Source organism: Schistocerca gregaria, chromosome 5 (genome assembly GCF_023897955.1).
Source record: "Schistocerca gregaria isolate iqSchGreg1 chromosome 5, iqSchGreg1.2, whole genome shotgun sequence".
NCBI lineage: Eukaryota > Metazoa > Arthropoda > Insecta > Orthoptera > Acrididae > Schistocerca > Schistocerca gregaria.
In genome coordinates, this window is record NC_064924.1 from 567,993,296 (window position 1) to 568,009,325 (window position 16,030).

General features: G+C 40.9%; 1 protein-coding gene across 11 annotated transcripts in view; it reads right to left on the reverse strand.

Annotated features, from left to right (window-relative positions):
• The window catches only part of LOC126272844 (piezo-type mechanosensitive ion channel component), a 651,486-nt gene that overhangs the window by 373,756 nt on the left and 261,700 nt on the right, over positions 1 to 16,030 (reverse strand). For all 11 annotated transcript variants that reach the window (XM_049976053.1, XM_049976051.1, XM_049976056.1 and 8 more), the window contains one exon: positions 10,949 to 11,148. In XM_049976053.1, the coding sequence (XP_049832010.1) occupies positions 10,949 to 11,148 (200 nt within the window). The remainder of the gene's footprint in view (positions 1 to 10,948; positions 11,149 to 16,030) is intronic.

Genomic DNA, 16,030 nt, shown 5'->3' on the forward strand with positions numbered 1-16,030 from the left:
AAAAAGCTATGTGCATTGTATGTGGTAGAGGTGGGGGTGGGGAGAGGCAGGAGGGGGGAAGTACTTTGAGAACAGATTAGAAAATAAAAGGTATAGAAAACTAAAAGGCAGTGAAGGAAGGAATAGTTACTGACAAGAAATGCTGAGACTGAAGACATTAACATAAATTACGGCCAGGTAGGTGCTGAGAACCAAGAACATGCTGTCATGCCAGTTACCACATATGGAGCTCTAAGAAAATGGTGTCTGGGAGAAGAATCCAAATGGGACATATGGTGATATAGGCACTGAGGTCACAACACTCATGTTCTACAGTATGCTCTGCTACAGGGTCTTGTGTGTTGCCAGTATACACCCTCCGCTTACACCCATTTATCTTAACTGATAACTTTGTGGTAGTCATGCCAATGTACAAGGTCGAACAGTGTTTACACAACAGCTACTACACAACATTTTGTTTCTGATAGTATAAGTTTTGCCAGTTAGAAGGCTGTATAGGTGGGGATAGGAAGATGCATAACGCAAGTCTTACAGTGAGAATGGCCACACAGGAAGGAGCATACATTAGGGAAACAAGTACAAAAGGAGGATATAGTCTGACAAGGAACCAGTAGAGCTTGGGAGGCTGACGATAAGCTCTTCTATGTGTGGTAGGCAAAATATCAGACAGAATGGATCTTATTTGAGGGCATGATTTTAGGAAGTTGTGGCATTGTCAAAGTAACTAATTAATACATTCAAGACGAGAATAAAACTGAGTGACAAGGAGAACTCCTAAGTTGTTCTATGAGTGATCAGTAGTACCAGAATTGGATATGATGCTCTGGGAAATTTGCTTTTCAACTAGGCTGGTGGCACTAATTCTATCCAGTGATGCTGAGGTGAAAATCGTGGTTATTGCAGTAAAGAGTCCACATGTGAACAAATATGTTTACCTTGAATGCCAAGGCTTGATGGGAGGGAATGCTTGACATGGAAAGGACTGCAACTGTCAAAATGTAAGTACCGTTGTTTCTCATTAGCTTTAATGTCAACAGAAGGGTGTAGCTGACCCACAGTCAGAATGAGGTCAACATCTAGAAAGTGGCATAAGATTTGGAATAGGACCAACTGAAATTAAATTGGGAATGTATTTATGGATTCCAAGAATTATATCAAGTCAGCTTCACCACAAATCCATACGGCAAAGATTCATCAGTGTAGCTGAACAAAACCGCAGGCTGAAGGCTTATGAATCCCAGGAAAGCCCCATTCAAGTGGCCCATGAAAAGGATAGTGTAGGAAGGAGCCATCCTGCTGCCCCTGACCATGCTGCTGATCTGCATATCTGCCCCTCAAAGGTAAAGTAGTTGTCCGTAAGACTATGTACACGGGGGAAGTTGGTGCAGAGGGGTGTGTGTGATGGGCATGGAATGGGCTTAGATGTCAGAGGATTTAGCAAATGGTTGGTATTTTTAAGAGAGGAGTGAAGTCTTTGTACAACAGGTTGAAGGTGTTTATCAACTAAAGCAGAGAAGTGCTTGGTAGTTGCTTTGAAGCCAGCAATGGTGGGATGGCTGGATTAATTGGGTTTGTGGATACCAGGAATATGGTAAAAAGTGTACCTTGTATGGTTTGGGGGATGTAAGAAGTTCTATGGATGGTGGTGTTAGTCCTTGTGAGGGCCTGAGGTTTCATGAAGTGGCTGTAGATCAGTTAGTATACAGGGATGGGATCTTGATGGCAGGTGTTGTATGTGGAGCTTTCAGACAGCTGGCATATACCATCATTAACATACTCCTGTCGGTCAAGTACCACAGTGGTAGGTCCCTTGTCTGCTGGCAGGATAATGATGGAGTCATCAGTTTTCAGGAAATGAAAAGCCTGGAGTTTTGCACAGGACAAGTTAGGGTGATGCAGGGAACCATGTGTGAAATCACACATCATGTACAAGCTGTAATATAAACACTTTTCTGCCTTTTACACTGACATGACTACCCCAAATTTACCAGTTAGGATGAATGGGAAGAGGCTGAGGGTATATACTGGCAAGACACTGTACCCTGTTGCATAACATACTGTAAAACATGACCTTCATAACCTCAGTGCCTGTTTCACCATATGTACCATCTGCATTTGTCACCCAAACACCAGTTTCTCAGAACTCTGCATGTGGGAATCTGTGTTATACACTATGGATCAAAAGTATCCAGACACCACCAAAAACATACTTTTTAATACTAGGTACATTGTGCTGCCACCTACTGCCAGGTACTCCATATCAGCAACCTCAGTAGTCATTAGACATCATGAAGGAGCAGAATGTGGCTTTCCGCTGAACTCACCTACTTTGAATGTGGTCAGGTTTTTGTGTGTCACTTGTGTCATTCATCTGTACGTGAGATTTCCACACTCCTAAACATCCCTAGGTCCACTGTTTCCAATGTGATTGTGAAGTGGAAATGTGAAGGGACACGTAAAGCACAAAAGCGTACAGGTCGACCTTGTCTGTTGACTAACAGACTGCCGACAGTTGAAGGAGGTCATAATGTGTAATAGGCAGACACCTATCCAGACCATCCCACAGGAATGCTCAAGTGCATCAGGTTCCACTGTAAGTGCTGTGATAGTTGGGCAGAAAATGAGAAAACTTAGATTTCATGGTCGAGCAGCTGCTCATAAGACACACATCATGCCAGTAAATCCCAAATGACGCTTCACTTAGTGTAAGGAGTGAAAATATTGGACAATTGAACAGTGGAAAAACATTGTGTAGTGTGACAAATCATTGTACACAATGTGGCGATCCAATGGCAGGAAGTGGGTACGGCAAATGCCCGATGAACGTCATTTGCCAGCATGTGTAATGCCAGCAGTAAAATTCAGAGGCAGCGGTGTTATGGTGTGGTCATGTTTTTCATGGAGGCGGCTTCAATCCCTTATTGTTTTGGATGGCATTATCATATCACAGGCCTACATTGATGTTTTACGCACCTTCTTCTTTCCCACTGTTGAAGAGCAAAATGGGGATGGCAACTGCATCTTTCAACACGATCGAACACCTGTTCATACTGCATGGCCTGTGGCTGAGTTGTTACACAACAATAACATCCCTGTAGTGGACATGCCTGCACAGCATCAACCTGAATCCCACAGAACACCTTTTGAATGCCGCCATTGTGCCAGGCCTCACCAACTGACATCGATACCTCTCCTCAGTGCAACACTCCGTGAAGAATGGGCTGCCATTCCCCAAGAAACCTTCCAGCACCTGACTAAATGTATGGCTGCAAAAGTGGTAGCTGTCATCAAGGCTAAGGGTGGGCCAACACCACATTGAATTCCAGCATTACCGATGGAGGGCGCCATGAATTTGTAAGTCATTTTCATCCAGGTCTCCAGATACTTGTGATCACACAGTGTAGCATGCCCTTGGTTCTCACCACCCATCTGGCTTTAATTTACAATCATGTCTTAAGTCTCAGCATTTCTTATCAGTAACTATTCCTTTCTTCATTCCCTTTTAGTTTAGTATACCTTTTATTCTGTGATCTGTCTATCACCCCTATCTTCACCACTCTTAGCTTTCCACTCTTATTAACTTTTGCACAATTTACTCTATCTCCTAGCTTTAAGCTCTCAGATTTTCAAAACTCATCCCATGCAGTCCCCAACAATCATTTTTCCTTCTCACTCAATCTGTTAAGTCTCCCCTGACTCAACTCAAGCTTCTTGGTGAATTTTCTGAACTCTGCCAATTTCCCAAAACTTGTGAATCCATTTCCTGCTAACTTCTTCCTTCCCCTTCAACCCTTCTGCCAGAAGGAGCCACTGGCTCCAAAAGCTTGTGAATTTCTATACCTTTATATGTGTGTTCTCCCCATGCTGTTTGGTAAGTTATTTTTTCAATAACTGATTATTTTTACAATGCGTATATTGTATTTTAATTCAGCCCTACATCATATACAGGGAAATGCACTTTGAGTACAGTATAATTAACTGGTGATGTTAACTTGATACCTCATAATTTTTGATAGAATGCAAGTAATGGATGAGCAAAGAAGCACCCACCATTCTATTGACACATGGCATTTCCTACCTGCTCTGTCCCGAGTACTTTGCTGTGACATTACATCTGAGCAAGTAAGAGTAGAAGACGTGTTTAGCAAACAGCTGAATGCAAACCACAAGTCATGAAAACGTGTGTGGAACTGTTTGCTTAAAAGTTCAAGACAAATTGTTTCTGCTAAATGTCCACCAAAATCTGTAATGTAAAACTTAGAAGTAAAATGCCTTGAAAATAATAATAATAATAATGTCGTGTGACGAGGGCCTCCCGTCGGGTAGACCGCTCGCCTGGTGCAAGTCTTTCGATTTCACGCCACTTCGGTGACTTGCACGCCGATAATGCCTTGAAAAAAAAAAAAAAAAAATACACACACACACTCACACACATTTTGGGTGGCCTGATCACATTGAGAAAGAAAAAAAATTGGGCATTTCACAAAACCTTTGTTTCCTGTGACTACAATATCACACGAGTCACAATTGGAATCTGTCAACTTATACAAATAACTTGATGTAACAAGTCGTGGCAGATAAGAAATGGAAAGACTCAGTCCTATGTAAATCAGATGTCACGCTTCAGAGCACTGGGAGCCCACTTGGAAAAATGAAATCTGTCTACAAAGGAAATTCCTTACAAAATACTCTTGCAATCAATCCTAAATGTTGCTCAAGTTTATGGGACCACACCACATACCAATTAATGGGGAATATTTAACACATACCTTTAGAAAGTTTCAAGAACCAGTATTAAGTGACTAACTTAGAAATATACTATATGTTGTTGGCGTTTTGGTCTTCTGTTCAAAGATTGGTTTGATGCAGCTCTCCATGCTAATCTGTTCTGTGCAAGCCTCTTCATCTCCAAGTAACCACTGCAGCCCACATCCTTCTGAATCTGATTACTGTATTCATTTCTTAGTCTCCCTCTATGATTTTTATCTCCCACACATCCCTCCAGTACTAAATTGGTGGTCCCTTGATGTCTCAGAATGTGCCCTACAATCTGATCCCTTCTTCTAGTCAGGTTGTGCCACAAATTTCTTGTCTCCCCAATTTTATTCAGTACCTCCACAATAGTTATGTCGTTCTGTAGCACCACATTTCGAAAGCTTCTATTCTCTTCTTGTCTAAGCTGTTTATTGCTCATATTTCATTTCCATACATGGCTACACACCTTACAAATACTTTTAGAACACTTAAGTTGACAAATTTCTCTTCTTCAGAAACACTTTTCTTGCCACTGCTAGTGTACATTTTATCTCCTCTGAACTTTGAACATCATCAGTTATTTTACTGCCCAAACAGCAATTTTCAACTACTACTTTAAAGTGTCTCAATTCCCTAGTCTAATTCCAACAGAACCACCTGATTTAATTTGACTAGTTTCCATTATCTTTGTTTTGTTATTGTTGATGTTCATCTTATATCCTCCTTTTGAAACACTGTCCATTCTGTTCACCAGCCCTTCAAAGACCTTTGCTGACTGACAGAATTACAACGTCATTGGTGAACCTCATAGTCTGGTTTCTTTTACTGCCTGCTCAGTGCACATATTGAATAATGTCAGTGATAGGCAACAAGCATGTCTCACTCCCTTCTAAATCACAGCTTCCCTTTTGCAGTAGCCACCACAAAGATCGCGGGAGGCACACATCGGCATGGCGCGTCACTGACGGTAGTTGCCGCAAATAGAGTCCCGTCCACCAGAGGGCACGCGAGAATTTGGCCACGACCTCTGCCAGCGGAACAACAACAACAACAACAACAACAACTTAGGCAGCACGGGCCGTGCCCAGTCAGTTCACATCGGGCATGCCTATGAGACAGTTCCCGGTCTACTCTGAAGTGCGACGGAAAACGTGAACCGTGTTACTACACAATTGGCGACAAGTAGGGTCGTTCTTTTGCGTGTTGCGTCATCGATCCTGTTTCGCATGGAGGATTTAGTGCGGGTTTTCGTTGAGCAGCAGACGAAGCTCATGGCTACCATGAAACAAGTGCTTCCGGTGTTGCTCTCCACACCATCTGCTCCAGCGCCATTCCCTCCTCCCTTTCCCCCGTATGACGAGACGGCGGAGGATTGGGACGCGTATGAACATAGTCTTCGGCAGCGTTTCCAGGTGTTTCATGTTGCCGATACGGAGGTATGTCGTGCTGTTTTCTTGTCTTGGATATCTCCCTCACTGTATCAAGTTTTGTGACAGCTAGTTCCGTTGCAGGAACCCTCGTCCTTGTCTTTTGATGCATTGTGTTCATTACTGTCTTCATATTATCGCCGCCACATGCATGTTGTGGTGGCTAGGGTCGAGTTCTATCAATGCAAGAAGCAGCCCCATCAGTCTTACCGGGCGTGGGCCGCTACCCTGCACGGTCTTAGTCGCAAGTGTCATTTTGTCACGGAGCAGTTGCGAGAGTCGTATGCTGCAGGTCAACAGTTGTAAGCATGGTGCGACGTCGCGGGGGTTCAGGGCGGCGCGGCCGCATCCACTGCATCCAGGGTGGACGACGTGCAAGTGGTACAATCCGGCCATTACGGCCGCTCCCGCATGGCGCGTAAACAGAGTTCCGGCCGCCAGCCCCTTTTACCGTCCTGTGCATCGTGCTATATACATCACGATCGGTCAGAGTGCCCCCAGCATTGGGCCGTTTGTCGCAAATGTAATAAAAAAGGACACATTGCTAAAGTTTGCCGCTCAGCCTCGAAAGAATCGAAGGAAGCAGTTACAGAGGACATGGACGTTGACATTCAGGAAGTTTCATTGGGTCAGGCTCCCGATGCATCGGCACACAAACTCTTTATCGAGGTGTCGGTTCAGTCGCACCAATTACAACTGCAAGTAGATACGAGTGTGGCAGTTTTGTTGTTGAATGCACAAACTTATTCCAACCTTGGGTCACCCCGTTGGCGCCAGTTTACCGGCGTCTACGCAGTTATGGTAAACAGTTCATTCCCCTACTGGGTCAATTCACTACCGAGGTGACTTATAAATCAGTCACTCGGCCTATTACTTTTATTGTTGTCAGTGATGCGAGCTCTGCTAACCTTTTTGGCTTGGATGCCTTTCAAGCTTTCGGGTTTTCTATCAGTGACACCATACAGTAGGTCTCCGAAGGCGTTCCCTATCAATCATTAGAATCTTTGATTTCTTACCTTCTGGATATCTTTGAGGAGGACCTCGGGCGTGTTTCAGACTTTGAAGCTCACTTAACGTTGAAGGCGTCGGCTCGCCAGCGTTTTCTACGCGCGAGGCAGATCCCCTTGGCTCTCTGCCCTCAGGTAAAATACGAGCTAAACTGGATGATATCCCTAGGGGTCATTCTTCCCATTTCTTCTAGTAAGTGGGCTTCGCCCCTCGTTATTGTCAGGAAACCCTCGGGAAAATTACGTCTTTGTGGCGATTTCAAGGCTACCATTAATTCCCAATTGGTGGTGGACACCTATCCCTTGCCTCGTTCTGATGAATTGTTCCCGCCATGGCGGGAAAATCAATCTTTTGGAGGCTTATCATCAGATACCACTTGATGAGGACTCCAAACAGCTGGCAGTCGTCAACTCCCCGTTTGGCCTTTACCAATACCAGTGGTTGGCCTTCGGAATATCCAGTGCCTCGGCAATATTTCAGCGTTATCGTGAGCACATCACGTCGACAATCCCTTATTGTATTAATTACCTGGATGACATAATTGTCAGAGGCCACAGCATGAAGGAACACTTTCACAACCTTTGAACCCTCTTTCTCAAATTCAGGTCCGTGGGCCTGCGTTGCAACCTGCATAAGTCAAACTTCTTCCAACCGTCCATTGAGTATGTGGGCTACACAATCTCTCGGCATGGTGTCCAGCCTCCAGGAAGTTTCGTCCAAGGTATCGTTGACCTTCCGCAGCCCTCTTTGCTGAAGGAGTCACAAGATTTTTTAGGCAAGATTGCCTATTACCACCGATTCATTCCCAGGGCTTCCACCATTGCCCGCCACCTGTACTGCCTTCTGCGCAAGGGTGTCCCTTTTGATTGGTTGCCTGCATGCGAGCGAGCGTTCACCTCATTGAAAGGCCTCCTCACATCAGCGCTGTGCGGATGTGCGCCTACCGCGATCTTTGTGGTGGCTACTGCACCTTTTGTCCCCCTCCACTCTTATAACTGCCATCTGGTTTCTATATAAATTGTAAACAGCCTTTCACTCCATGCATTTTATACCTGTCAGCTTTAGAATTTGAAAGAGTATTCCAGTAAACATCCTCAAAAGCTTTCTTCTCCAAGTCTACAAATGCTATAGACATAGCTTTGCCTTTCCTTAACCTGTCTTCTAAGACAAGTTGTAGGGTCAGTAATGCCTCTTATGTTCCTACATTCCTCCAAAATCCAAATTGATCTTTTCAAAGGTCAGCTTCTACAAGTTTTTCCATTCATCTTCTGTAAGGAACTTGTGTTAGTATTTTGCAACCTTGATATGTTAAACTGATAGTTTGGTAATTTCCACACCTGACAGCATGTGTTTTCTTTGTAACTGGAATTGTTATATTGTTCTTAAAGCCTGAGGGCATTTTGCCTGTCTCATACATTTTGCTCACCAAATAGAAGAGTTTTCCCAATTTTACCAATAGTTCTAATAGAAAGTTGTCTGCTCTTGAGGCTTGTTTCGACTTATGTCTTTCAGCACTCTGTCAACTTCCTTATGTAGCATCATCTCTCTCATCTCATCTTCATTGGTATTCTCTTCCATTTCCATAATATTGCCCTCACGTACATCTCCCATGTATAGACAGACGCACTATATACTCCTTCCGCCTTTCTGCTTTCCCTTCTTTGCTTCAAGCTGGTTTTCCATCTGAGCTCTTGATATTCATACAGGTGATTCTCTTTTCTCCAATAGACACTCTAATTTTCCTGTAGGTAGCATTTATCTTTCCCCTAGTGATGTATGCTTTTAAATCCTTACATTTGTCCTCTAGCCATTCCTGCTTAGCCATTATGCACTTTCTGTCAGTCTCACTTTTTAGACTTTTTATTGCCTTTCAACTGCTTCATTTGCTGCATTTTTTAAATATACTTTCTCCTTTCATCAATTAAATTCAATACCTCTTGTGTTACCCAAGAATTCCTACTAGCCCTCATCTTTTTACCTACTTGAACCTCTTCTGTCTTCACTATTCATCTCTCAAAGCTAACCATTCTTCTTCTCCTGTATTCATTTGCCCTGTAATTGTCAATCATTCCCTAACACTACCTCTGAAACACTCTACAACTTCTTGGTCTTTCAGTTTATCCAGGTGCCATCATCTTAATTTTCTACCTTTCTGCAGTTTCTATAGCCCCTCATATATTGCTCCTGCAAGAACTGTGAGAATAATATTGGATTAATTGCAGCTCTTAAGCAGTCACTGAATGAAATGGGAAGTTCAAATGGTTCAAAAGGCTCTGGGCACTATTGGACTTAACATTTGAGGTCATCAGTCCCCTAGAACTTAGAACTACTTAAATCTAACTAACCTAAGGACATCACTCACATCCATGCCCGAGGCAGGATTCGAACTTGTGACCGTTGCGGTCACTCAGTTCCAGACTGAAGAGTCTAGAACCACTCTGCTACACCGGCGGCTGAATGGGAAGTAACCTTACTTAATACATGGAACAATGAGAAGTACTGTATGCCATGCGCTTCACGGTGGTTTGCAGACTACAAATGTATATTTAGCCATCAAATATCTCATTTAATGGCTGAGATGTCAGAAGTTTTTCAAAGAAATTCACAATTTGTGACCTCCATTGTTGTTATAATCTCTCTACTTTCCATTCTAAAATCTAGGCTTGTAGCATGATAATTGTTGACGTGTGTTTTCATGAGATTGTAGTATATACTTTTTTTAATCTTTAAAGTTTGAGTTTAGGCTTTAATGTTATTCTACTAATCAGACAGTGCCAGCACCAATTAAGTTCTTCACAGACATCTGTCCGCCGAATTGAAGTAGCTGAGTCACAGTTGAGGTAAACACAGAGCCATCTAAGGAATAGGTTTTTTCCAATCAGAAACAAAAGATATACACAGGATAGCAATGAAGGAAACAAAAATAAGAAAGGGTACAAGACTGACAGAAAAATAATATGGGAATCATATGATTAGGTAGATGCTGAAGTAGTATTAACTAATGGAATCCACACTGCCTGCTTTGTTCTGGCAGGAGATAAAACACACACACACACACACACACACACACACACACACACACACACACACACACACACACACTCACTCACTCACTCACGTGTGTGGTGGTGCCTCAACTATTTGGAGTGTAGTTTCTTTAGTCCCTGAATTATTTACATTTCACTGGGACTCTTCATTAATATAGCTACATGATTTGCCTTTTTTATCAGGCATCTGGCTGCTATTCAGTAACACCTCCTCCTCCTCCTCCTTGCTAAGAGCTTCCTATCCTTTTATGCTTTTGATTCTTTTCATGCATTTTATGGATCTGACTTAACTCATGGCCCTTATTACCTCTTTCTCCTTCTATCTGCATCTTGATTCTTCTTTTTTTCCCTTCCCTTCTGTTTGCAAAACAAGAGACTGCTGGCTCTGGAATACACTCATTACCTTTCACACTTTGTGGTTCTACTGTCCAGGTAGTCCGAATTACAGTTAATATCATTGACAAGTCAGCAAGCTATACTTCTACATTAAAAATACTCATCATATGTTCATGCACTGGTGAATGTAAGAGGCCTTTGCAGATATGATAATAAGATTTAGTGAAAGGGAGAAAATAACTAAACAACAGCAAATCATAAAACCTGAAACAACATTTAATGCTGTGTAGAGGTTCCTCAATCAGGAATTATATATAAATACATGGTTAATATGGTTATTTTTTATTAGTAAATAAAGCTTAAAATATACAGTACCTGAAAGACTAACACAAATACTAGAAATAGTGCCATGTATATTATCCGGAACAGTGTCATACGTTTTCCAGTAATTCCAATGGCAAACAGCATGATTGCCACTACCCAAATGAAGTATTTCACCATAATCATTTTAACATACTTGAAGACTGGCTCTAAACATCCATATGTTTTATTAGTTTCATTCTGGTTACCAAAACCTGAAAAGATGTGAAAATAACAAGATCAATGAATAGCCAACCTGACAACCTTCTGGATAAAAGGAATTTTAAGTAAAAACACCATAAATCAGTTTTATTTGTTCTTTGTACAGCAGTACAAGAGAAAGTGACCAGAATATTGTCATCCATAATCTGCAGATTAAATTAACAAGAACATAAATTAACTGTGGCACCAGTGGACTAACAGATGATCAAGCTACCTTACAAAACAGATCTTTAGCATACAAGTCACAATTTTTGTGTGTGGCATTCATCATTATGAATTATTATTATTACCTTTTTTGAAATCGTTAACCAAACATCAATAGCTATGGTTAATTCCTCTTAGTGCTGCATGTTCTAAATTGCAGAGTTCTAATATGCATACTCCCTTACTAATAGTAACTGTTGCACATTTAAACACAATGGAATCAGTTTAGTCACAAACGTGCATGACCAGGTTTGTTCAGTTCTCTTCATCAAAAGGATTTGATGATAGAATGTAGATATGCTTGCTTCTGATATCGTCTCTTCTGGGAAATGAAAATAATGTATCCACTGTTATGTTCAGTAATCAGAAAACTATGAATGAGGTCTCAAACAAACATGTAACAGTTTTCCGATCAGCTCTGTGTCGAAATGTTGTTGAGCGCATCATACAGTATAGTTACTAAACAATTTATTTTACAAGGCAGTTGAATTATTTACTATCCTGAACACAGAAATCTATTTTTAAGAATCAATTATAAAAAAACATTATAAATAAATGTCCATTGCTCTATAGCTACACAATAACTGTGAAAATTATATGATGGTTTGATGATGAAGAGTAAGGAAAGATTTTTTATTTTGTAATCACATTTCTCAAATGTTTACAGACTAAAGACAAAACTTACAATTGACTACTCATTCCAACAATACATTAACGAACAACAACTGAGCATCCAACGCCTACCTTTGGCTTACAATAAGATGTAATTTACACATTTTTATTTATAATTAAGTAGGTTACTTTCCTTTATTATGAGTACATCCTTAAATTGATATTCCAGATATCCCAAACAAGCCCAATTGCACAACCAAGGTGTCTCCCAATAAGGGAAGGGTCCACTCTTATGTAAATCATTCAACCTAGACAAAAGGGGGCAAAAAATACACCTATTTTAAACAGCAACCATGTTTTGTGTCACAATATTGCAATGCCTTTACAGCAGTCAATTACATTCATCATGGCACCAAAAACTATTTCTAATGGCAGTAACAATAAATACTACTGATCCTTGAGGCAGAAATGGAGCATTTATTCATCTGCTGTCAAAGCAAAACAACAACTTCAAGTGAGGTCTCCCAGAATACTAGAGAAGTTTGGTGACACTGATATCTAAACCAGCTGATGAATTCACAGTTTTTTAAACAGATTACCTGTTTCAAAATTATTTAATTGGACACATAACAAGTAATGACCAACTAACTGGTTGGCAAGCTTTTGGAGCCAGTGGCTCCTATGGGCAGTAGGATTGTAGGGGAAGGAAGAGGGGAATGAAGGAATAGGACTGGAGAGGTCTAGAAAAAGAGGTAGATTTCAGGAAAGTCAACTAGAACCGTGGGTCAAGGGAGACTTACCGTACAGGATGAGAAGGAAAGCCTCTTCCTTTCCTTTTCATCCTGAATGGTAAGTCTCCCCAGACCTGTGGTTCTGGGTGACTTTCCCAAACTCTACCCCTTTTCCTAGACCTCTCCAGTCCTTTTCCTTCACCTCTCTTCCATCCCCTTCAACCCTTCTACCTGAAGGGGGAGCCACTGGCTCAAAGCTAGCAAGTTACAACCATCTTTTTTATGCGTATGTTCTGCTGCCGCTTGGTGAGTAGATTTTTTTATCCATCCAATTAAATAGTTTTGTCAATAATTGATTGTTTTTGTTGTTTCACCTTTACAGACATCAGATCCAAAGAATGCAATGCAGTTGGTACACCTCTGGTTTTATAATTTAACATTATTTGGTCATTCCTAAACCTGAGGAGTACTAACGGCCTCTTGATGATGTCTGTAAAGCCTAAACTGTTAATCTGATTAAGAAACAAAAATGTGGTTGTCATAACACAAATAAATAACACTTGAATTCTTAGCTTTTGAAAATTTTAAAACTTCCTTACTAGAAATGAAAGACTCTGAACTGTGGATAGCAAGAGGCAGAAAATGCCACTTAAGTTCTCATATCTGTGTGGAATAGCATCAGTTTAACTTCTATTAGTTTCTGAATGTGCTGATTCTGCAACTGTTTGCTGAATTAATGAAAAACAGCTCCATATGAAGTGTAGAACTGTTTAGTCCACTGCTGGTTTCAGCCTATATATTAGGCTATTTTTAAGAGGTTCTGAAAACTGCCGTAAATATGATAGGTACACACACACACACACACACACACACACACACACACACACACACACACCACACTGTATATAACAGAAGATGAAGAAACAAGCTTTACAAATGTAAAACTGCAAATAGAGTATAAAACTTACATTATGCTGTAGAGAATCAATGTCCAGATGATGAAAGTGCAAGTTTGGTTGATTTAAAATTATAAGTGCACAACAATATTGTGAAAAATATGAACATCCCAAAGTTGTATAATTCATTACATTCTTTGGGTTTAAGAGGATATATGTTCTGACAAATTCAAAAATTCACAAATTCATAACTCTATTCATTTGTTTGTAAACTTGCTATGTAAGCAGTCCACAAGACATCGAAGTTGTGTTAATGAGCTCTGCAGTTCCATGTGGTTCAACTCCTATGTGCTAGAGGACTCAATTCTATCCTTAAGACTTGGATGATCCATCCCTTGTAACTATGTTATGCTTTTATTAAAACTAAAAAACTATTCTTAACCTTTTATTTGTAAAACATACACGTCAGGATTTTGAAATATGACAAAACACAAATCCTCTTAAGCCCAAGGATACGTGTAATGTAATGAATTATACAGTCTTGAGATGCTCACATTTCTCACAATATCAATGGGCAGATAGCATTTTAAATCCATCTGACTCCCTATAGCAGAATTAACGTTTTATACTATATCTGTTCCTATGCATATGTAAACTTTCTTTTTCATCGTCTATTGTATACACTGTGTGTATAGCTATCATATTTATGGCAGTTTTCAAAACCACTTCAAAAAGACCTAACACAAAGACTGTATTGGCAGATGACTAAAAGTTCTGCACAACAACTGGAGCAGTTTTTCATTAATTTACTTCTCCTAGGTCAAGTGCTGCTAGTTTGAAGAAATTGTTTTACAATACTTGAGATAACCAGATTGACTCCAAAAGAAATGTGCTCAACTGTGAGGGATGTGGATCACAACGTGCCAGCCAAATATCTGACAGCACCACAAGTACAGCCTGCTCTAGCAGACCTGTGTCTACTGTCCATGCAGCATTCTATAAGTCTTCTGAATATGATGGACACATATTGAGGCTGAGTTTTGCCTTATTAACCTCCACACTGCACACAAACTTCCCATTCAACATCGTGTCACTTTCACAAATACATATCACGGACCTCTTATGATAGTCGAGTTCGTTTCCCTCAATGTAAGGACACCTGACTTTGTTGACCAGCACCCACATTGGACTGTCTGCAGACTCCTGTTGTTATTCTCGTCTGATTTCCACCATACACTCACCTAGTAGTTATTGCTACAATAGACATATACACCAATATCCTACATAAACATGACCTGCTCAGCAGTGCACACCCTCAGTTGTTAGTCACAATGTGGACCCCAAGAAATTAATAATTATTATTGTCTTTCTATATCCTTAAAGTTTTACACTCAATACTCAGTTGTCTGAGTCAGCTACACATGCTGCTATGTGAATGCTTAATTTATGGCTCAAAGCCCCCAAGGGCAGTAGAGAGCCTGCACTAAGTTGCAGCACAACCAGGATTATTTTAATACCTAATAAGAAGATACGGGAGAGAGGTCATGTGACTGACTCCCACATCTGGCCCCAGAGACATGCTTCTTTAAATTGTTTTTGTTATTTAGTCCTGCTGTACTATAGTACCATGTGTCCCTGCCCTGGTTGCACGTTAGATATACACTAGGGTAGATGGCTAAAGTCACCTTCCTCTGCCTATTTTGTGGATTATGTCTGTCACTGTCACTATTCTAACATGCATCTGACTCAGATTGACTCTATTACTCTGCATGCACACTGTAATATCACTGTTTCTCTCTAATATCTTAAATTTCAGCCACTCACCCCTGTTGCCTATGCAACTGACATATGGTAAATCTATATCATCCCTGGAGAGTCCCATTGTGGTTCAAATCTTCAATAACTGCAGACTTTTTTTCAATGTAAGGCTTCCATTTACCTCTGACAAATCACATCTTCCATTCCACCCACATCCCTCATTCACACTGTACTGTACAGCAGTTTGTTTCAAATCAGAACCTCTGATTGTAAGCCTAATTCATTTTTTATTTTCAGTTGATAAAATTCACTCTGTTACTTATTATGCCTCTGAAGAGCAAACTCGCTAATAGATATCAGCAATTGGTACCAGAAAGGCTCAGTCTTGCTCAAAACTACTTACTTTTATCACTGAGTGAAAAGACAGAGTAGTTAATGCTCTGTACTTTTGTTTGGAAGAAGCACGGCCTCTAATAAAACATTCTCGGGTTTCAAGCCACGTCAAGTGGTTTACTGCCCACAAGCTTTCGGCAGAGATCACCTCTGCCATTGTCAAGTGGATGACTGTCGTGTGGTTGTCATTGCCGTGCTGTCACTCGTGACATCATTGGTGCTCGGCACCACACCATATGTGGTAATGTTTTGGCCGAGTGACTGCCGGGCCCGCTTCAACT